Genomic DNA, 24,288 nt, shown 5'->3' on the forward strand with positions numbered 1-24,288 from the left:
AGCGGACATTATAAATGATTCCCTCACCTCCGGTACTGTCCCTCTTCCTTTCAACACTGGCATCATCCACCCTTTCAAACTATTGCCTCATCTCCAATCTCCCTTTCCTCTCAAGTCTTTGAAATCAGAAACCGGAAATATCGCAGCTGTTGACTGACTTTTTAATCACAGCAAATCCATTCATGGACTGATGTCCTTAAATGTGGTCCTGCTCATAAGGGCTTTAGAGCTTAAGATAATTATAGTCAGACTAGCCAATGGGTAACCACACAGGTGAAGTACACAGAATGCCAAGTGGGTTACTCCTAAGTACAGCCTAAGATAAAATCAAACCAATTGCAGGACTGCCAGACAATATGAAGCATCGAGTTGGGCAGGGAAACCACCAACAATCCAATAAACACCAAAACATTAAAATAAATATACTACAGAGCGATGTCCCTTTCCTGGGGAGGGTGTTAAAATCAGGAGGACATGGACAGATCAGTGGATCACCCGGCTCTGAAGATGGTTGGAGAATGTTGATCCCCAGGACCAGAACAGTGTCGCTCGCCATTGATATTCCTGTGGAGGCACTGTGATAGTGTGACAGCCATTTGCAGCACTCTTTAAATGCTATTTGTTTCCTTTTTTTAAAGTTATTCTGGGGGAACAATGGTGAAGAGGGGACCTGTGGACCCCCCCCCCCCCCTTCTATTAACTTTTCTTCTTGTACTGCTCCATATACTGTCTTCCCCTCAACACAAAATAAATATTGGGGCATGGAAGTGTAGTATTGTAGATTGATGGTGTTTACACTCGGCTCAGTGTTGTAATGTAAACAGTGTTTTGCAGTGTTTGCCTTTCACTTGGGTTGGGCTGCAAGTACATTGAAGAGTAACTTTGCCTGCAACATTATCAAACTAGCTTTTACACTCATCTGTTTGTCTGACCACTAATTACTTGAGTATGTTTGTTCCAAGATTTTAGTCCACCAAGCAGGGAACCAAAATCGTGTGATTTAATACATAATGTTAGGGACGTGGTGGATTATTGCACAAAAAGAAGCAAGGAACTGCAAAGCTTGAGAGGAATGTATAGTGTAGATAAGGGAGGTCAGTCTCTTCACATTTTTATTTCTTTAAAACTGTTACTGCAACATAAGCATAGACACACATGAATGCCATTCCCCCAATTTTAATATGGTGTAATTCCTCTTCTGGAGGATGAGGCTCTCTTTTTCTCTCTCCTATGCACGCTATCCATGGTCAGGAAAACATGCAGATGACCTACGATCTCCACCAATGCCACGGTGACACTGACCTCTAAATAAAGTGCAACCCTATTTAATGTTTAACATGTCAGTGTTTTCCACCTAGTGAGGAGCAATATTAAAAATGCTTTAAATCTATAACAACTTTAAGCACTGTTTCACTAAAGTAGCTAAACCCTACTTTAACTAATACACTTTGAGTAAACTATTTAAAATCTATCCTCCTGCAGTAGTTGCTTTACTGTGGAGCTGTCCGACTTGTAAACCGGAGTGCTGCAGTCACTGCCTCGCAGTGAGTGGGATGAACTCTCCGCTCTTCAGCAGAGTACACTGAATTTTAAATAAAAGATGAACCATCTTTCTCTTGAAGCACTCACTAAAACGTTCTCTCTGTCTCTGTTCCATGTTATCATAGACTTTATCCTCCAGCTTCATTTCCTCCTCCTCTGTAGAGAAATTTCTGACCTGCACTCGGTATTTTCCTTGATTACATTGACAAGATGACTATTTGTGGAAAAGTTACTATAGTAAGCTCACTCCCCTCCACTCCATGGCACAGCACATTAACTCTGCCAGTCTCCCCCACCCCCCACTCTCTGTTCGTCAAATTCCACTTTTTCTTTTACCCTTGTTTGATCTGTGCGTCTTTTCTTTGTAGACTATACAGGTTTCAAGGGAGGCTTTTCTCCTTCATTGTTACCAGTTTTAGAAAAAATCCAGTTCCAGATCTCCTAACTGACCTGCATTTATGAACAGACACCATCATTTTTTGCATACTTAACTCATTAGTTTACTGGTATATTTAATATCAAATATAATTTAAGAGTTTGAGATGGACTAGCTGTTGAGTAAATGTTGCTACAGCTTGTTTGAGTTTTCAGCCTGATGGGTTTTACTCCGATTGGAAGCTCTAAATTTGGCAGATGTAGAATTGTGTGTAGAGGACTTGGGGCCTGATTTTGAAACTGCTGTCGATCTTAAGGTCTCTGAGTTCATGCAAAGACTTTTTAAAACATGGTTTGTCAATTAACTAGAGACCAAAGGATTTTCCTGCTGGGGTAAGACTAGCTGAACTACATTGTGAAAGGACAATTTGAAAACTGTCTCCGATGGTTCTGGGCCTTCCGTTGAGAATAGTTTCAAATTATCCGCTGTGGTCTCTATAAGTGGGATCTGTTTATTGGTATACATAACTATCAAAGTACATTAGGTCATAGATTGATATCTTTTCGCTCTAATTTTTAAGTTAATCTATTTTTTGACTTTATTCTGATTGATTCATAATGACTTTGTTTCTTTTTCTGACAGGATGTCATCGCTGGTGTGCTTTACAGTATCCTAATCCTGATCATCTTCCACCCAGCTTTGGACCTAATTGACAACTTCAACTTAACCTACAAGTACGCCCCTTTATTCATCATCAGCCTTCACCTAGGAATGGGCCTCTTTTCATTTACCCTCGACACATGGAGCACGTCTCGTGGCGACACTGCTGAGATTCTAGGCACAGGCGCAGGTATCGCTTGTGCATCTCATGTCAATCACATGTTTGGCATATTGCCAGACCCTCCTCTTGATGCTCTGCCATTTTCTCCCCCAGCAATCACATTTAATCTCATTACAAGAGCTTTTTTGCGTTTTGCAGTTGGGGTGGTGGTCCTGTTACTGACCAGAGCAGTGCTGAAAGCGGGCACTATCCCTCTGGCTTGCAAGATATTCCGTATTCCATGCACTGACGTCCGCCAGGCACGGAAGAGAATGGAGGTGGAACTTCCCTATCGTTACATAACATATGGAATGGTAGGATTTGTGGCCCTGTTCCTGGTTCCCTCTTTATTTAATTACCTGAATCTCTCTTGATGGGAGGACAAGGTCTTTCTGACTGCTATTAATTGGAAGCAGGAACTCAAAGTTTTAACTGGGAATGTTCCAGTTCTGCCTCTGCCCTTGAGCAGGCATCTGTTTGGACACATACAAAGCCTGTAGTTGCCTGGAAGAGAATGCTGAGGTATGACCACAAGTTTAAGAAGCTGGAGTTTTTCCCGTGTCCAGATGGAAGATTTCCGAGACTAGCCTTCTGAAGAGAATATGAGGAGAATGAACTCTTAAAAGTTATGAAAGTTCTTATTAAATTCCTGCAGAAGCTGATTAAATCTGTGCAGAATTAGTACAGTGTAATATAGTAATAACAAAGACTTAAGGTTCAGGTATCTAACCGCTTATTCAATTGTGCCTTTTAGGTTATTGCATAATAATTTCTGCAGTGATATCATAAATTCTAACTGCCTCATGATGATGAGTCGTACAACTTTTTTTCCTGAGACTCCCTTCTACACCTATTGGGTTTGGTTTTGGGCCACACTCCTAATTTGCAACTTAAGCATACTTTCTAAGTACTGCAGTTGTGAAAGTATTTCATCTGGGCACAGTTCTTTTCTAAATACATTTTTTCAGTTTAGTCGGATCTGTTTTTAAATGCAAGGTCTGGAAAATTAGGGATACAAGATGGCCTTATCTTTGAGATTTTAGTCAGTAACACTTGATTCAATTCTCTTGGTATAAAAGAGTGTCGCTTGTGTTTAAATTTTCAGCCCGAGACCTTTTTGTTAAACCTGTATTGCTTATGTCCTACATTTTAAGGTCCACTTAGGATTTAGGACCCTCTTTTCATTATAAAGTACTGCCCACTATGAAAGCCAAAGTTATATTTCCCATGTTGAAAGTTGGACCTGGTTCCAGCAAGCTGTCCTCTGATGGCACGGCTCAATGTAACGTACGTAGTTTGAAGATTCTCCAGTCTGCTGAGCCTCTCCCGGGCTCTGAGCTCAGTTGTAAGGGTGAATGCTGCAGTGGTATGTCTATTAGATGCCTCAAGACATTGATAAAGCAAAGGTCTGATTGTCCATTGATTCGCTGCATTATCTCGTTCAATGTAGATCATGCAGGCTGAACGATGGGAGCCACTTTAATGAGGGAAGAGCTGGCGAGCCAGATTTCAGCACTAAGCATTGCTGCATTGCTTCCTATACTGGTAGCCCATCTTGCATACAATGCTAATGATCCTGGTGATTTCCCTCACTGAAATAGACCGTGTTAATGGCTTGTTTTACCACGTGGCTTTGCAGCCCTGCCCTATGTGTAATGCAGGATCTGGTGAAACTGTTAACCTAAAAATCTCTTCTAATGGATGAGGTCCTTGACTTCTTAATTCTGTAGCTTATGTTCTCATGGAGGAGGTGAAAGCAACCTTCATTTGAAGGTTACTTGATAGAAACCGGAGAATCTGTCTTTCGAGGAGGATGAATGTATTAGTTGAACCTCACATTTTCTGCATGGGACTCTGCAGTTTAAACCCTTCCCAGTAGGAATAACATGCCCCACAAAAAAAAGGAACTTTTTAAATGCATCTGTTTTCAGCCCCAGTGTTTCACACTGTGTTCCTCCTGAGACAACAGACCGGCCATCTCCCAGCTTCTGACAGTGCTGCTTTTAAATTGGCTGCTGTTTGTTTCGAGAAAGTGGCTGGGGGGGGGGAACTTGCATAACCGCTGATAATCCTGACATCAGAAACTCAAACTGTGCATGTCCGTACGTAGCATTAATCACAACCACACTGTCACAACACACACTAATTTAAAAAAAAAAAAAAAAAAAAAAAAATTCTATATTGTTTAACCTGCAGTATGAAAATGTTTGTTTCCTTTCCAGCCTTCATCCTGTAGCATTAGTCCCCATAGCAGAAAGCCCAATAGGGAGAATGCCGCACCGGTTCCCTTCAAACATTTGTCATTCTCTAATGTGTGGAGGAATCGCTGGTTGTATTTATGCTTGTCTGCAGTAACTGCCTGTCACTCAGACTATCTGCACCACAGCTGCATTTTCTTCTGGCCATAAATTCTCAGCTCAATCTCACCTTAAAATCAGGTGCTCCAGTCTCCCCTCCACACAGGCTTTTATACCTTCTATACCTGCTGCTGTGACTTGTGCTGCAGCCAATTGTTATCTCGTTGGCCATTCAGTGTAAAGTCACTGTGTGATTTAAAAAAAATATATATATATCCTGGATTTCAAGGGTAGTCAGAGTTTTGTTGGTGAGGGAAGTTTCCCTCCTAGTTTCTGTGCTGAAAGTTCGGTTTAGCTACAAAAATCTGTTTGTCAAGGCTGCAAACCTCTAGGTACCTGCTATCAACCTTCCCCTCTAACATACTCCTTCGCCCTCTTCAGAAATGTCAGTAGGCCCTATTTGCATTGATTTAGTTGATGCAGAGCTGCATAATGTCCTGTAGGCAAGTTTATGCCGTGCTAGAGGGAAAAATCCTGTGCGCCTTATGAGTGACCATGAAGGGTTCCAGTGGAAAAATCCATCAAAGGGTCATTGGGCTTTCTGCTGACAGGATCACGCTGATATTTTACCTCGCTTACATGTTAAGCTTCTAGCGTGTTGCTTACCAAAAAAAGTGTAGCTGCTGCACCTGGCAATATAGTGTTTGTGCGCTTGTGTGATTTGTCTTGGGACAGTGCCTCTTACTCGCAGTGTCATTGTTACAATCATAGACGTGGAAGAGATTCTACTCAACCTGATTGACCCTGTTTACATTAAAAAAATTCCAATTTGAGATTTGTTTTTAAATGAAATGAACCTGACCTGATTAGAACCAGTGAGGTTTGCTTGCTTTTATCGATCAACAGTATTCCACGATATTGTATAGGGGCCCATTCTTCCTGTACCATTCCATTACACACTGTAGACATAGCTAAGGGACTTGTTGACGATGGTATCACTGTATTCCTGAGGTAAAATAGGGAAGGGGTAGGGAGGAATAATTAAAACATTTGTCCTCTAACACCTTACCCTGTGGAAATCAAACTACCCCTTTGATTTTGGTCCTTGGCTAAAACCATAAAGAAATCTTTATACGTGACATTTCTCCATTGTACATTGTAACTGTAAAAAACAACAAAAGCTGAAATTTTTGGGTAGTGTAGGACATTTGGCGAATTATGTAGTATTTAGGTTCCAGTTCAAAAGTTTAGTTTGAATTACCACATTGGTTTGTTTGTCTCCTCACTTCTCCTCCTCCTCCTCTTTCCCCCTGCCCTCCTCTCTCTTTCCGCCCCCCCCCCCAAAAATTTCTCTGAATGTATCTTACTTTGAAAGCTGTAGGGTCACTGTCTTTAGCAGCCTTTCATCTTTAAAATTATAAACCTGGCTTTCACTGATCACTCCTCCTCTTTAAGCTTTTCCTCCCTTGAACAGCATGCATTGTTTGCTGGCTGAGAGGGGAGAGTTACGAGGCTTATAGCAGATTTAGTTTGTAGCTTCTAACCTACTGCAGTGACGTCTATCATTAATCAAATATAAATGAATATTGTGTTCTCGCCTTTCCTCCACTACTCCGATGCTAATAAAGCACACAGGGCCAGCTGTAATGTCAGTTACCCTTGTAAAAGTACACACATGATATATTTTTTTTGATCAGCAGTGCTGGAAGGGCTAAGTCTTTTTAAGCAAGGACACCCCAAATGGGCTTATGCTGATTATTGTGTACCAGACCTAAAGCACTTTTGTCAGCTCACAACATTGAATGGTGGTATGGGTGCAATGTATAAAATACCCCCAAATAGGGTTTTTTTAAGTAAGGATTGATTGCTTTTTTTTTTTTAAATGGTGTGCGTTCCTTTGTAGGAATGTATTTTTTTTTCAGCCCTTAATATTTGTGGTGGTTGGGTCGTGGAGAACACATTTAAATGCGCACTATTGGTTTAATGTACCCTGTAAGTAAGATCTGTGGTTATGTTGTAAACTACATTTGAGACTATATGAACAATATAATCATCCATCATAAATAAGCCTGGAACTTCTCAGATTATTGTGATCCAATAATCCTATTGGTGCCTATGCACAATTAATCTTTTGGGATACTCTCTCCCTATTCATTCCATATGTCTGTAAATGAGGCTTGTTGGAATTTGGGGAATACAAATGCGTTTGAATTTTTAAAAACTTTTGAATGTTATAACCAAAGCAGATTGCCTGCATCACTTTACAAAATGGGTATCCTGGACTGGTGAAACTTAATGAATCCAGAAGGAGCACAGAATTCTCCTGTTTGCACATTAACAACAAACACGTTAAAGATGAAAGATCTGATCTGCTTTTGAATTCTGTTTGCACATTAACAACAAACACGTTAAAGATGAAAGATCTGATCTGCTTTTGATATGTATGTACCACTTTTCTATTCGGACCCAAAAATCATTTTATCACTTTCCAACGATACCTGTTCTAAAGTAGAATTAGAGAACTGATTGAAACCAAAGAGTGTTTCTTAACTCATTCTGGGAATAAACAAAGAAAATTGGAAACTTGTTTTTGAAATTTTATTCTGAAATGTTATTACAGTCCTTAAAAGTTTAAAGAATAATTTGGATGAAACAGGTTTATTTATTAAAGCACCAAGTGCAATTCCTTTGCTTAAATGCTAACTGATTTAAGATTCAGCATGATGTACAGTTTTCTGAAGTTAACAATTCTATTAATTGTTTGGCAGTTTAATGACCATCAACAGTGTTCAAGGTCTAAATGTTCTTATACCAGGACTTGCTGCCTGTTCATCCAAGAAGAACTTAGCCTCCTTCACCTAATTTCCTCGCACACATCTAGAATTGCCTGCCAGTTGAAACTGCATGGGCGCAGTACCTCCAACCAATTAGTTTGCTTGGGTAAATCTGCTCCTTGCATATTCAAATGCAAAAATGCAAATTGTATACAGGTGGGAGTGGGGGGGTGGCAGACACTGGTGATCTGGCAGGCGAACTCCACACACAGGAGTGGCCTGTGGGGAAGCTTGGTACCGAAGGAGTGGGATCACACTGGCAAACAGTGAATTCCTGTTAAAAGTTCTGTCAAGTACCTGTGTCTCTAAAGGATATGTCCCCACCCCTCTGCAGATTGTCCATGTCACTCATTCATAAGAGCCCCTGTCATTTCAGCTGACCAATAATGCAGAGAGGGGGAATTACACAGTTGTGGAATTATTTGTGGAGTCCTGGTACAATAACAAAGCCTATTAACTGCTTTGAATTGCAACAGTTGTAGGAATTGGCTGTTTTCAGAATATACAATTGTCTTTTTAATCTTCATTTGAACAATTCACAAAGGCTGTGGACTTTTAAATAAATGCATTCATTGTGGCATATGTTTCAGATTGTAATGTAATCATATGGATGTTATTGACTGTAAATGGACTTGTGAATTCATGCGAGAACCCTCTCAAAACCCAACAAAAATGCATGATAAAATCCTTCTGTGTTGACTGTGCCAGATCTTCTATATGTGGGATTCTTCAAACTGAACAGGACCCATGAAGGGATAACTATTTGCTTCCTTTACTTTTTCATAATTGTTTCCTATTTACTCCTTGATCATTGTTAAACTTCTTAACCACTAGTTGTCCCTTTTCCGTCAAGCAAGTTAAAGCTTTTCATACAATGACCCTTCCTCTTTTTTTGCTGACAACTTTTGTGCTAATGCTCTTAGCCATTAACCTTTAAACTAATTCAGTTGTAATTTGCTAATAAAATAGGGAGATGTTTTGTTTTCTCCATTGTCTGGTTTCTAGAGTTTTTCTTAAAACCAATTCAAGCTTTTGGGAGTGCTAACATTGCAATTTAAGAGATGGTCCATTCTAGCCTGAATACTGTGTGATGGACAAAGTCCTTTAGCCCAGCTGAGCAGGATGTCGCATACCAGCACAACCTATACATAGAGGAAGTTGGAGTGTGTGGTATGACCTGGTTGTGGGAATTCGGGCTTTATTCTGCAGTCTTCAATGTATGCGGTAAACTATCTGTTCAAAGAATATTTCTTGGGAGAAAAAAATGTGGTCAGAAAGACCATATCTAAAAGGATGGTACGATTCTTGACTGGCATATATCCATAGCACAACTTGAAGAAAAGCAGCAGAAAGACAAACAATTGCCACAGGTATAAGATGTGACTGAAGTGTAAATGTACTAGTAATTAAATAAGTTTAATTATTGTTACTACTATTTGAATGTTGAACAGTTATGAATAAAGGTGCACTGCATTCTTTTACTTAAGTTAATAAAATGTAGAACAAAATGATGTTTTTAAGAAGCTATGTTGGTGTCACCAGAACAGTATTATTTTTTTGTCACAAGCATGTTTGTTTTTTTTATTAAACTCTTCAGATTTTTTTAATGTTGGTTTTCAGGCCTAATCTTCTGCCTTGAACCCTGTGGCTTTAAATATTGTAACAGTTTGTGTGTTAATCACTGATTTCCCCAACACTTATCTCAGCTCTGCTGGTCAGCAATGTCCTGTGTGGCATAGCTTACAATTCACTTGTGTAATTGCAGTTTGCACTGAGCTTAAAATAAAAAGTACAATGAGACTTGTCTGACTCTGTGGGGTTTTTTCAGTACTTATTTTGTTAAACATAAAGTGCTGGCAAAAAGTACTCCTTGGGTAATGGCTCCTGATAATAGAACTTGTAGTCGGCTGGTTACCTTTTAATCTTTCATTGGCTCTCAACAGAACTGTCTAATAGTTCAGGCAGCAAGTAGTCATCAACAGTGATTTCATTATGGAGCCAGCGCACATAGTAAATGAAATTTCTCGCCCACACTGGAGCGACAAGTAATTAACAATATAGTTCAACATTCTATTGGCTTTATTGATTGCTGCTCTACATTGGCATTGGATATGTTAAGTATTTATTAGGTTTTTTTCAACTTCATCCTTATTCAATTACACCGGATGGTATATTTACCCACTCTCCTGAGTTCTGAAAGGATTCGAGGAATTTCTGGAAAAAAGTAAATTGATAAGTTTGCATAGGCACAACTGCCTCCTTCCCTTTTCAAAGTAGCCCAAGTAGTGCGATCAGTGGACAGAGTACTTACTATAAACCCTACTTATCCTGCTGGAATAGCAATGAATGCCTGATTTAACTAGAAGCTGTGTAACAGTGGGTTAGAATGGGGGTGGGTGAGTGTACATCTGTGTGTGGGATCTCGATAGTTTGACATGGACAATGTTCTCCCAGTCCCTCCCGACCATTGATTTTAAAATGCTTTGAGGTTTTATCTTAATTGCAAAATTTGGGGTTTTCAATTAAGGCATTCCACCTCCTGTGTTTGAACAGAACTAAGTTTTAGGCACTTTTTGTATATTTTTGATTCCTATTTATGGAGTCGCTCCCAGTTTGTGTGCTATATAACATCCCACACAGTCCAATAGCAAAATGGTGCAGATGCTGGAAATCTGAAATAACAGAAAATGCTGGAAACAATCAGCAGGTCAGGCAGCATTGTGGAGAGAGAAACAGAGTTAACGTTTCAGGTCGATGACCCTTCATCAGAACCCGTCTCTCAGTCATTTGATAGATCAAACCAGTCAAGCTATGTAGTGGCACTTGTTTTTAGTGAATAATATAACAAAAACATTGTTTCTTTTTTTTTAATCCAGCCTTTCCAAGTATTTCTAGCTTTAACATTGTGTTAAGCCAAAGTGGCTTTCTGTCCCCATGTCCTTTAAACAACACATGGCACTCTACCAGAAATGCTGAATCCAAAATCAATTTTAATGTGCTGGATTGAAAGAAAGATAAACTTGTGTTTATATAGTAGCTTTTGCAACCTTGGGGACATACCAAGTGCTTTACAGCCAATGAAATACTTTTGAAGTGTAATCACTTGTAGAAAACGTGGCAACCAATTTGCACACAAAGTCCAACAAACAGCAATAAAGTAAATGACAATCACCTGTTTTTTAAAAAGAAAAAAACAAGTTTCAAAAAATCACTTTTTCCTTCACCCATACTTTGCAACTTGCCAAATCTCGCCTCTAGGTGACATCATCTGAAAAGGCAAGGTCAGGTTCCACATGTACACTGACACCCAGCACTACTACCTCACCAACTCTCTCGACCCCCTCCACTCTCCTAAATTATTAATGTGCTTGTCCGACATCCAGTACTAGATGAGCAGAAATTTTCTCCAGCTAAAATTGGAAAGACCGAAGCCATTATCTTCAGTCCCCGCCACAAACTCCATTTCCCTAGCCACTAATTCCATCCCTCTCCCTGGCAACTGAGACTGAACCAGACTCTTTGCAACCTTGGTGTTGTATTTGACCCCGAGATGAGCTTTCGACCACATCCACGCGATCACTGAGACCACCTATTTCGATTTCCAGAACATCGCCCGACTCCGCCCTGCCTTAGCTCATCCAGGCCTTTGTCACCTCTAGCCTTGACTATTCCAAAGCCCTGGCAGGCCTCCCATCTTCCACCCTCCATAAAGTTAAGCTCATCTAAAATTCTGCTGCCCCTATCCTAATTCCTAATGGGGAATTCAGAAGAAGCTTCTTTACCCAGAGTCTGTTGAAAATGTGGAACTTGCTACCACAGAGAGTGGTTGAAGCAAATAGTGTAGATGCATTTACAGGGAGGCTAGATAAGCATATGAGGGAGAAGGGAATAGAGTTATGCTGATGTCTGAGGAAAGACGGGAAGAGGCTCGAGTGGAGCATAAACGCCGGCATAGACTGGTTGGGTCGAATGGCCTGTTTCTGTACTGTATAACTAATGTAATCCTATGCAAACTTGCACCAAGTCCCGTTCACCCATCACCCCTGTGCTCGCTGACTTATATTAGCTCCTGGTTAAGCAACGCCTCGATTTTAAAAATTCTCATCCTTGTTTTCAAATCCCTCCACATCCTCACCCCTCCCCATCGCTGTAGCCTTCTCCAGCCCTACAACCCTCCCGAGATCTCTGTGCTCCTCCAATTCTGGTCTCTTGTGCATCCCCAATTTTAATCGTTCCACAATTGGCGGCTATGCCGTCAGCTGCTGAGGCCCTAAATTCTGGAATTCATAACATAAGAAATAGGAGCAGGAGTAGGTCATTTGGCCCCTCGAGCCTGCTCTGCCATTCAATAAGATCATAGCTCATCTGGTCTTGGCCTCAACTCCACTTCCCTGCCTGCTCCCCATAACCCTTGACTCCCTTATCGTTCAAAAGTCTGTCTGTCTCCACCTTAAATATATTCAATGACCCAGCCTCCACAGCTCTCTGGGGAAGAGAATTCCAAACATTCACGACCCTCGGAGAAGAAATTCCTCCTCATCTTTGTTTTAAATGGGCAATCTCTTATTCTGAAACTATGCCCTCTAGTTCTAGATTCCCCCATGAGGGGAAACATCCCCTCAGCACGGTGGCATAGTGGTTAGCACTGTTGCCTCACAGCGCCAGGGACCCGGGTTCGAATCCGGCCTCGGGTGACTGTCTGTGTGGAGTTTGCACATTCTCCCCGTGTTTGCGTGGGTTTTCTCCGGGCGCTCCGGTTTCCTCCCACAGTCCAAAGATGTGCGGGTTAGGTTGATTGGCTATGATAAATTGACCCTTAGTGTTAGGGGGGATTAAATACGTGGGGTTACGGGGATAGGGTGGGATATGTGTTGGTGTAGGGGTTACGGGGATCGGGTGGGATATGTGTCGGTGCAGGCTCGATGGGCCGAAATGGCCTCTATCTGCACTCTGGGGTTTCTGTGATTTGAACTCTGTGATTTCAATAAGATCACATCTCATTCTTCTAAACTCCAATGAGTATAGGCCCAACCTGCTCAACCTTTCTTCATAAGACAACCCCTTCATTTCAGGAATTAACCTAGTGAACCTTCTCTGAACTGCCTCCAATACAAGTATATCCCTCAACTAAGGAGACCAAAACTGTACGTAGTACTCCAGGTGCAGTCTCACCAACGCCCTGTACAGTTATAAGATTTCCCTACTTTTATACTCCAACCCCCTTGCAATAAAGGCCAACATTCCATTTGCCTTCCTAATTACTTGCTGTACCTGCATGCTAACTTCCCTCCCTAAATATCTCTACTTTCCTCCTTTAAGACGCTCCTTAAAACCTACCTCCTTGACCAAGTCTGCCCTAATATCTCCTTATGTGGCTCAGTGTCAAATTTTGTTTGATAACACTCCTGTGTAACGCTATATAAATGCAAGTTGTTGTAATACCAGTAGACAATAGACCAGAATTTGCTGATAGTTACACTTGCCCCTGCACCCTTCATCTGGGGAAAAACCTCAAATTCATATCCTGCAGGAGTGAGACGCCATACTTGTAATGGTTAATTTTCAGTGCCAGAGAGGTTGATTAGCAGTCACTAACATTTATCACGTTGGTAAAAAGGTACTTACGCTTGTAATGACTACAAACTCCGTTCCCTAGCCACTGACTCCATCCCTCTCCCTAACATCTGTCTGAGGCTGAACCACACTGTTCGCAACCTTGATGTCACATTTGACCCTGAAATGAGCTTTCAACCACATATCCGCAGCATAATTAAGACCGCCTACTTCCACCTCCATAACATTGCCCATCTCCGCCCTTGCCTCAGCTCATCTGCTGCGGAAACCCTCATCCATGCCTTTGTTACCTCTAGACTTGACTATTCCAATGCACTCCTGGCTGGCCTCCCACATTCCACCCTACGTAAACTTGAAGTCATCCACAACTCGGCTGCCTGTGTCCTAACTCGCACCAAGTCCTGTTCGCCCATCACCCTTGTGCTCGCTGACCTACATTGGCTCCCGGTTGAGCAGCGCTTTGATTTCAAAATTCTCATCCTTGTTTTCAAATCCCTCCATGGCCTCGCCCCTTCCTATCTCTGTAATCTCCTTCAGCCTTACAACCCCCTGAGATATCTGTGCTCCTCCAATTCTGTCCTCTTGAGGGTCCCTGATTATAATCGCTCAACCTTTGGTGGCCGTGCCTTCTGTTGCCTAGGCCCTAAGCTCTGGAATTCCCTCCCTAAAGCTCTCCGCCTCTCTACCTCCCTTTCCTCCTTTAAGACGCTCCTTAAAACCTACCTCTTTGACCAAGCTTTTGGTTACCTGCCCTAATTTATCTTTATGTGGCTCGGTGTCAAATTTTTTGTCTTAAAATACTCCTGTGCAGCGCCTTGGGACATTTTACTACGTTAAAGGTGTTATATAAATACAAGTTGTAGTTGTTAATTTTATCTGGCGAGTTTAATGGGCAAATACAGCAAGTTCCTAAATAAAAAAACGGGGAGGCTAAGGGCGCGATGGCATATCCGCGAAGCTTATGGACATCTCGGACATCTCACGCATCTGCTCACCTGAAGTTGAACGGTGAGCACCATTAGCCTTGCTGTTATTTTGACGGCAAATTCCCATTGTCTACTTCAATTTTCAGAAAGCCTTTAAGGTACCACACAACAGGTTACTCTTCCAGACAGAATCCTGTCAAATTGGTAGGAAGTTGCTGAAATGGATTAAGAATTCGCTACGTTCCCGTAGGCAGAAAATGATTATTGATGGCTGTGGATTTGACTGGGGACTGGTTATCAGTGGTGTCCCGCAAGGATTGATGTTAGGGACACTGCTTTTTACTATTTTCATAAATAACTGATTATCGGTGTTGAAATTGTTTGCGGATGACGGATTTCTGCGAGTGTTAGGACTATAGAGGAGAACAAATTTCTGCTAACAGATTTAGATGTATTAAGGGAATGGGCCAAACTCTGGCATACGGTATTTAACCTAGATAAGTGTAGTGTTATGCATTTGTCAAGAGCAGCACCAAGTACACTTAAACTTTACATGGACCGCAGCTGAACTCGGTTGGGAGAGAAAAGGATGTGAGTGTTATCGTACATAATTATGTTGTCCTCTATTATTTACTACAGAATTAATTCCCCCTGGGCCACAAAATATATTGGTAGCGCTTCCTCACAAGAACAAATGAACTTGCAGCTTTCACATCCTCAACATGGCCTGACATCCTTCACAATCACTGAAGTACTTTCTGAAGTGTATCCACTATTATGTAGGCAAATACAGCATCAGTTTGAACTACAGCAAGGTCCCACAATAATCAATGGGAACTCCACAGCTCTTCTTCAAATAGTGCCATGGGATCTTTCACATCCACCTGAGCAGGCAGCCAGGGCCTAGGTTTAACATCTCCCCTGAAAGGTAGCACTTGTGACAGTGCAGCATTCCCTCAGTACTGCATTTTCAGTCTAAATTATGTCTCTGGAGTGGGCCTCTGAACCCACAACCTTCTGACTCACAGGCAAGAGTGCTACCACTGAGCCTAGGTTGACAATCAAAATTTTGGAAACAATTAAGTGTGCAAGCTACCCATGTGGCTGTTTTCCTCACTATGGTACGAGGAAATTATTTAAGGAAAAAAAATCAGGGAACTTGGTAGGCCTGAGAATGCCGATGAATGAAGAGCTAATGGCACTCATTCAGAGGTGAAAAACCAAGCACAGACTTAATGGTCCAGTTGCCCTGTTTCTGCTTGCAGATTTCTATGGTTTAAAGAACTGATTACTATTCAGGCTGCTCTCCCAACACCCTTTATTCATGATCGCTGCAAAAGGGCAGCTTCCAGAGCCACAGCTGCCACTCCTTATGCACACGAGCCTCAGGTGCCATTCCAACCAAACGTGACCTGATAAGGGACCATTTGCAAAGAGATAAACAATGGAGACCCCACATCCTTTGTCAAACTCAGACAGAATGCAAAATAACAACAGAAAATGCTGGAAAAACTCAGCAGGCCAGGCAACATCCGTGGAGAGAAATTAGAGTTGACGTTTCGGGTCTAACCCTTTTTCAAAACTGGAAAGGAAATAAAATAGATCGAAGGCAGGGCTGCGATAGAACAAAAGAAGTAAAGAGGTATTCAAAACCAGATGAGATGGTAATAGGACAGTGGAGACAAAAGATGGCTCAGATTAGGTGTGAAGTGTACTGGCAGGATGAGAGACAGCTGCCATGTGGGAGAGAGAAAAAAAATGCATATTCAGACAGAATGCATATTCACTCATACCTAGGCTTCCACGTCAAGACAAAGGACAGAGGATATTTTATTAGAAACAGCAGACATGGTTTCCATTTTAAGTACCTCAGTGCTCAGGCTTACTAACAATTCAAAACATAATGCAATGTAGATATATGTTTTATAATTTGAAACAGGACAGACTGCCATTTTCACCACACATTCAGAGGTGAAAATATTGAATGATAGGAATTTGAATTTCTTTACAACAACATGGTTTAAAAGAGTTTGACAGAGTATTGAATTTGTGAAGAATTTTAATTAAGGTGAATATTTTTGGTTTAATTCAGGTAGAATGCCTTTCAAATATTTCATTAGAAAATATATTTCTCATGTAATGAATGATCTTTAGTCCTTAATGACCCTTCACCTAGGCTTCTAAAGGATTGAAAAGCTTCCGAACAACTACAGGAAACTTTGTTATATCCGGCACCGACGGGACCGAGCTGTTGCCGATCTATCAAAACTGCCGGACATACCAGCGTTAATGTTGAAGCATACGGAGGTTTTCATCTCCGTATCTGACAACAAACACTGTTGCTTAGCAACAGCTTCTAAACAGTCGGCCTGTACCTTAGAAGCGTCTCTGTAGTTTAGCAGCAGCTTCAGAGAGACTTTGCACAACCTGACTGTTGGAAAAAAAAGCCACGAGAAGAAAAAAAACCTAACAAAACGGCTCCTGATTTCTGCCGGTAGATCGAGGTTTCCGGACATACAACCTCCGGATAAACCAAAGTTTCCTGTAGTGTGTTATTGTGCGAGAGTGAATATAAAAATCTGTGACGTGCACATCACTCGCAGTCTCTCACCTGTGCTGCGTTCTTCACAAAGCTGAACAACCCCTTGAGCATTGGGGCAATAGATGAAAGTAACACTGGCAGCAGAACTGATCCTGCAGCTTCATCACCATAGTGATAATCAACAATAATGATATTCCACAAATACAAATTAGCTCTGCTTAAAAATGTAAAATATTAATTAAAATTATATTTCTCCAAGATTAAACAGTAATAGAAGTCTAATAAATAGAGTGGTCCAATGATGGTATATTGTGGAGGCTCTTTAACTTATACTGGTGAAATAAGCCCACTTATAAATCCCAATACAAAGATAGGTGGCAGTGTCAGTTGCAAAGAGGATGTGAAGAGGCTTCAAGGGGATCTCGACAGGCTCAGTGAGTGGGCGAGAACATGGCAGATGGAATATAATGTGGATAAATGTGAAGTTATCCACTTTGGTAGAAAAAACAGAAAGGCAGAGTATTTCCTAAATGGTGAAAGATTGGGGAATGCAGATGCTCAAAGGGACCTGGGTGTCCTTGTACATGAGTCACTGAAAGTGAATGTGCAGGTGCAGCAAACCTTTAGGAAGGCAAATGGTATGCTGGCCTTCATTACAAGAGGATTTGAGTACAGGAGTAAAGAAGTCTTACTTCAATTATATAGGGCCTTGGTGAGACCACACCTGGAGTACTGTGTACAATTTTGGTCTCCTTACCTAAGGAAGGATATACTTGCCATAGAGGGAGTGCAACGAAGGTTCACGAGATTGATTCCTGAGATGGCAGGACTGTCGTATGAGAAGAGATTGAGTAAACTAGGCCTGTATTCTCTTGAATTCAGAAGAATGAGAGGGGATCTCATTGAAACATACAAAATTATTACAGGGCTTGATAGGGTGGATGCTGGGAGAATTTTTCCCTTGGCTGGGGCGTCTAGAACCAGGGGCCACAGCCTCAGGATAAAGGGTAGGCCATTCAGGACTGAGATGGGAAGAAATTTCTTCACACAGAGGGTGGTAAATCTTTGGAATTCTCTACCCCAGAGGGCTGTGGAAGCTCAGTCATTGAGTATATTCAAAACAGAAGTTGATAGATTTCTGACTAGTAAGGACATCACGAGATATGGCGATAGGGCCGGTGAATGGAGTTGAGGCAGAAGATCAGCCATGATCTCACTGAATGGCGGAGCAGGCTCAAAGGGCCGAATTGCCTACTCCTGCTCCTATTTCTTATGTTCTTAACACATGCAAGATTTGCTTATTAGTGCCTGTGCTTTCAGTAACACTTGCTGTAGTGAATTATCACTGAAGATTTTGATTCAGAAGACATTTAAAATTTATGGAGTAGCTCTCCACTTTAGTCTGGAGTTGATGATATTTTTGGGGAAAAAGTCTTTGAATAAATAAAACCTGGCTCCCTAATGCAAAAGCCTACTGTGATAACATTTATAAGTTGTAGGTCTTTCCCACCTGGTGTCTTATGAAAGGTCTTTCCTGTCAACTATTATGTATTCTACAATATGTTTCCTAGGAAGGAAGGAAAGAAGTGTCATCCCATGTCACTGTTACATTTTGCAATTCATTATAATGCCACTTTCATTGCTATATAAATAAGAATATTTTGGCATTACAGGAACTCATGCGTTTAGCAATAACGTAAAAGATTTCCAATCACTGTTTTATGATCGCTATATAACCATAACATCTAAGTGCACATTATCTTTTCCAAATTACAACCAACTCCAGACTAAACTGGAGAAATACAATGTACTGAAACCTACTGTGTGTTATAATGCTTGGTATAAATGACAGTGGATTAGTGCACATTGTTCTTTTACCTCTACCTGGGTTTAGATCCAGTCCAGAAATGATTGCATGTTGTTTTCTCTGCCAGCTGTAAGGGCTCTACATGAACAGCGTCTGCACAGTCTCAACTTTTTTCTTGGTCCACAGCATATAGATTCAAGCAATTTCACAATTTCACACAGGATGCTTCATACAAGAAATGGAAATGGAATTGGTGCAGCAGGAGTGCTGTTGTCAGATTAAAGTGAAGGTGTATGTCAGAGCAATGTTACAATTCAGGCTTTTTCCCAATACCTAATCCTCGTGTTAACAGCTTGACTGCAGATTCCACAAGCAGTCTTCTATGAGCTGAAATCCCGTTCGCTGCTGTATTTGCGTTAGTATGGTTTAACAATCATGGTCAGCTGCTTAATGGAGAATGTGTAGGATGCCCAGCACATCTCCTTCAAGTCCAACGACATAATGCATCACACTGTTAGACCACTTTATACATGCTAAGTTACTGTTCCGCAATTATTCAATTATTTACAAATTAAATAATATGCAGAAGCAAAAAGTTAGGCATGGTACTACATATGTATAACCAGAAATTATATTATGTACAAATAGGGTTGACTTTTTTTTAAGGTCTATGGCTTTTCCAGTTTAGATTCTTTTTAAATGGTCATCCTCATTTTGTAAATATATAAGCACTTCTTGTATATAACAACAGCAAAGTTGAACAATAGAGTGGAGAGCATGAGAAGGTTCCTGAATTACAAGGGTGTTTTTTTCCATTGAAATTCAACCAAGTTCTTTGAATCAGTCAGGTAACAAGATGTTAATTGTCTTCACAAATTGGCAGAACGGCTTGTAACACCTGATGATAATCCGAAATTTGGTTTTAAAACATTCCCTGCCATCAAAGCAGCTGTCTTGAATGATTCTTGATCAAAAAGAACTTCCCATTTCTTTCAATCTGGCTGTCTCCTGCCTTACATTTTGTATCTAGCAAAGAAAGGTTAAATATTAGTCTTGACAAAGGGATTGACCCGAAACGTTGACTCTATTTTCTCTCCATGGATGTTGCCTGGCCTGCTGAGTTTTTCCAGCATTTTCTGTTGTTATTAAAGTTAAATATTAAGTTACTTGGAAGTATGTGAAACTTGAAGACAAAAATGACAGGGAGATTTGCCCTGGGTATGGCTGTCTTGCACTTGACTTGGGTGTATTTGATGCTGACATTGGATGTCAAAAAGCAGAAGTTACATTCCCCAGCAGTGACATTCCTCACTTCATTGTAACAGTGACTAAACTTCAAAAATACTTTATTGGCTGTAAAATGCTATGGGGCGTCCTGAGGTCATGAAAGGCACTATATAAATCCAAGTTCTTTCTTTCAATGAACACAAAAATGTGAAATAATACTTTGCAATCTAGTTTAATGTCTCTGTTGTCACTAAGATTACCTTTAAACTTGACCATCTGTACACTTTACCTAACTGTCATTGAAGTCAATGGTTGAACAGAAAGCTAAGATCCGTGACCTCTGCTCTGTGATCTTTTTGGTTTTGTTATTGCAGTAGAGTTTATAAATGGACTGAGCAGCTGGCTTATCATCTTTCTACCCACCACATCACAGATGTATAGATGACAGGTAGGTTCTAATTTTTGACTTCCCTGAAAAAGAGATGCAGACCATGAAAATATTAGATTGTCCAAACACAGCTAAATGGATGCACAGCAAAAGATAGTGTTTCGGCTAATTACAATCAAAATAGAAATTTGAAACAGCTGGAATTAATATAATTCCCTCATCATTGTGTATTTAATGCATTTTCTTAAAAATGTCTGGGATGGTTTTGGTTTCTACTCCTTTTATCAGAGTGAGAATGTACACAAGGTGTGATCCCCTTAAGTCTTTGCTTAGTCTTCAGTGACCAATTGAGCTTCAGAACCTGGAGAGTGAAACGTAAGCATATAATTTACAGCATCCTGTTACAGGAAGGCTAGAAGAGCAACGGAAAAGGCGCAGTGTAGACTCACTAGGTTCTTACCAGGGATGAGAGGTTACAGTTAATGAAGAAAGACTTAAGAAGTTGGTGCTTTTTTCATTAGAGCTGAGAAGGTTAAGGAATAACTGGATAAAGATCTTCAAGCTTATGAAGGGGTATGACAGGGCAATAGTGATAGATTGTTTCAACTGGTCAGCGAGACAGCAATGAAAGTCACAAATTTAAGATAATCACCAAACGAATTACACAGAGGATGGTTAGAATGTGGAATTCTATCACACAGAGTCTATAATTTCTTTCAAAATTAGACAATTGCTTGAAAAAGAGCCATTTTAGAGGGTATGGGGAGTGAGCAAGTGAGTGAAATTGGACCAGGTGGCTTAGATGGAGAAAAACACAGCCAGAGACTTGATGGGCCAAGCGGCCTGTTTCTACATTATACAGTTATGATTCTCTGACTCTACTGGTGAGTGTAAGGAGAGCATTGACAGAGAGGCAAAACTTGTTTATGATTTATGATTTATCATTAATGATATAACTCTGATTTTATTGATTGCACTAATTTAATCCCTTGCTGATATAATTATGTTACTCTTACATATCAGTATATGTGTATAAATATCAATAATATTAAAAGCCTATGCCTGTACACTTCCTGTCAATTCTTTCATTATAAATTTTGTAAGTCCACATTTATAATGGAAACTGCCGATATAAACGGATCACCCTGTAATTACAACCTCCTCCCAGTGGTGGTGCTGTAACATCTCAGTTTTACATCTCCCAACTCCTCAGCCTGTACTGCAGAGAAATCCCTTGGCTCCAATAAACTACTTCTCTGCTTCCTAAATTGTCTTACGATTTCATATTTAATTGTAAAAAAAAGATATAAAATCAAAATATTACATGAAAATAAGGACAGAATTAATTACTTTAAAAAGGAGACCGAATTACATCTATACCCTGGTTCAATTATCCTCACCCTCTAGTTGAAGGCCTGAAAACTACACTTCATCTTGATTCATAAGTTAATGATGCTCTAATAATATTATTTGTTTGACCCTGATAGTGGTTAACATTGCTAGCAGGTATTGTTGTTAATTCTATTTTGGTACTTTCAGATACAGGTGTTTTAGCAGAGTTTTCTCGCAGTAGAAAAACAGCGTTACAACAAACGATAAGAATTGTTGCAAGGTGCTGAGTTTGACAGACTGTTGTGACTGAAGAAGAGGGTGAGTTTGGTATTAGGAAGCACCTGAGGCTAAAGTTGGATTGATGGTTGCACTCTCACCTCTGAAGGTTAGAACCTCACTACAGGATTTAAGCACACAATCTAGGCTGAGATTTCAATGCAATACTGAGAAGGTTCTGCATTGCCGGAGGTGGTGCCGTTTTTTGGATGAGATGTTAAACTTAGGCCCCATTGGCCTGTTCAAATAGACTTAAAAGATCCCATGCCTTTAGTTGCAGGGAATTCTAAGTGTACAAGCCAACATTCAACAACATCAACAACAGATTATCTGGTCATTTATTTCATTTCCTGTTTACAGGACTTGGCTGTGTGCAAATTGACCTCTGTGTATCTATAGAACAGTGACTGCACTTCAAAATGAATTTATTGGGGGTGAAGTGATTTGAGACGGCCTGAGAATGTGAACAGCACTATATAAATGTAAGCTCTTCTTTATAAAGTAGAAATGACAGAAGCTGGGCCATCTTATACCACCCCTCTCAGAGGATGGGGAGGAAGGATCTACTTTTTTCTCCTCCTGCTTTTGGACAGTTTGCAGGCAGGAGATAACTTACTATGTACTAGCTGGGAGAAGGAAGAGGCTGGTGAGAGTATTGGAGGAATTATATACTTCTAACAATAAAACAGTTTGTTTAACAATAAAACATTTGCAGTGATTCAGAACATTATATATTCTTTTGAAAAGACATAGAAACATAAAACATAGAAGATAGGAGCAGGAGTAGGCCATTCGGCCCCTCGAGCCTGCTCCACCATTCAATGAGATCATGGCTGATCATCCAAACTCAGTACCCTGTTCCTGCTTTCTCCCCATATCCCTTGATTCCCTTTAGCCTTAAGAAATATATCTAACTCCTTCTTGAATATATTTAATGAATTGGCCTCAACTGCCTTCTGTGGTAGAGAATTCCACAGGTTCACCACTCTCTGGGTGAAGAAATTCCTCCTCATCTCTGTCCTAAATGGCTTACCCCTTATCCTTAGACTGTGACCCCTGGTTCTGGACTCCCCCGCCATCGGGAACATCCTTCCTGCATCTAGTCTGTCTAGTCCTGTTAGAATTTTATAAGTTTCAATGAGATCCCCTCTCATTCTTCTAAACTCCAGCGAGTGTAAGCCCAATCGACCCAATCTCTCTTCATACGTCATTCCTGCCATCACAGGTATCAGTCTGGTGAATCTTCGCTGCACTCCCTCCATGGCAAGAACATCCTTCCTCAAATAGGGCGACCAAAACTGCACACAATACTCAAGGTGTGGTCTCACCAAGGCCCTGTACAACTGCAGCAAGACATCCTTGTTCCTGTACTCGAACCCTCTCGCTACGAAGGCCAACATATCATTTGCCTTCTTAACCGCCTGCTGCACCTGCATACTTACTTTCAGTGACTGGTGCACAAGGACACCCAGGTCTCGTTGCACTTCCCCTTCTCCCAATCTATTGCCATTCAGACAATAATCTGCCTTCCTGTTTTTGCCACCAAAGTGGATAACCTCGCATTTATCCACATTATACTGCATCTGCCATGCATCTGCCCAATCACCCAACCTGTCCAAATCATACTGGAGTTTCTCGGCATCCTCCTCACAGCACACATGCCCACCCAGCTTTGTGTCGTCTGCAAACCTGGAGATATTACATCTAGTTCCCTCGTCTAGATCATTAATATATATTGTGAATAGCTGGGGTCCTAGGACCAATCCCTGTGGTACCCCATTAGTCACTGCCTGTCACTCGGAAAAAGACCCGTTTATTCCAACTCTTTGCTTCCTGTCTGCCAACCAGTTCTCTCTCCATGTCAGTACCTTGCCCCCAATCCCATGTGCCTTAACTTTACATGCTAATCTCTTATGCGGGACCTTATCGAAAGCCTTCTGAAAGTCCAAATACACCACATTCACTGGTTCTCCCTTATCTATTCTACCAGTTACATCCTCAAAAAATTCCAGTAGATTAGTCAAGCACGATTTACCTTTTGTAAATTCATGTTGACTTTGTCCGATCCTGTCACCGTTTTCCAAGTGCTCTGCTATTACATCTTTTATAATGGACTCTAGTATTTTCCCCACTACCGATGTCAGGCTTACCGGTCTATAATTCCCCGTTTTCTCTCTACCACCTTTTTTGAATAGTGGGGTAACATTAGCTACCTTCCAATCCGTGGGAACTGTTCCAGAGTCTATAGAATTTTGGAAGATGACCAGCAATGCATCTACTATTTCTAGGGCCACTTCCTTAAGTACCCTAGGATGTAGATTATCAGGCCCTGGGGATTTATCGGCCT

The 24,288-nt window shown here is 40.9% G+C and overlaps 1 protein-coding gene across 2 annotated transcripts in view; it reads left to right on the forward strand.

The window, feature by feature from the left end:
• sgpp1b (sphingosine-1-phosphate phosphatase 1b) overlaps positions 1-9,669 on the forward strand; it is a 38,425-nt gene extending 28,756 nt beyond the window's left edge. The window contains exons 3-4 of one of the 2 annotated variants that reach the window (XM_086002817.1): positions 2,561-2,652; positions 4,189-9,669. In XM_086002817.1, coding sequence (XP_085858943.1) covers positions 2,561-2,652; positions 4,189-4,309 — 213 coding nt within the window. In that variant the 3' untranslated portion in view covers positions 4,310-9,669. Of the gene's footprint in view, positions 1-2,560 lie in introns of both variants that reach the window. The other variant, XM_086002816.1, reaches the window with a different exon arrangement.
• The last annotated feature ends 14,619 nt before the right edge of the window (positions 9,670-24,288 follow it).

This window comes from Somniosus microcephalus, chromosome 12 (assembly GCF_052327205.1).
Source record: "Somniosus microcephalus isolate GS21.2 chromosome 12, FLI_Smic_1.0, whole genome shotgun sequence".
NCBI classification, from domain to species: domain Eukaryota; kingdom Metazoa; phylum Chordata; class Chondrichthyes; order Squaliformes; family Somniosidae; genus Somniosus; species Somniosus microcephalus.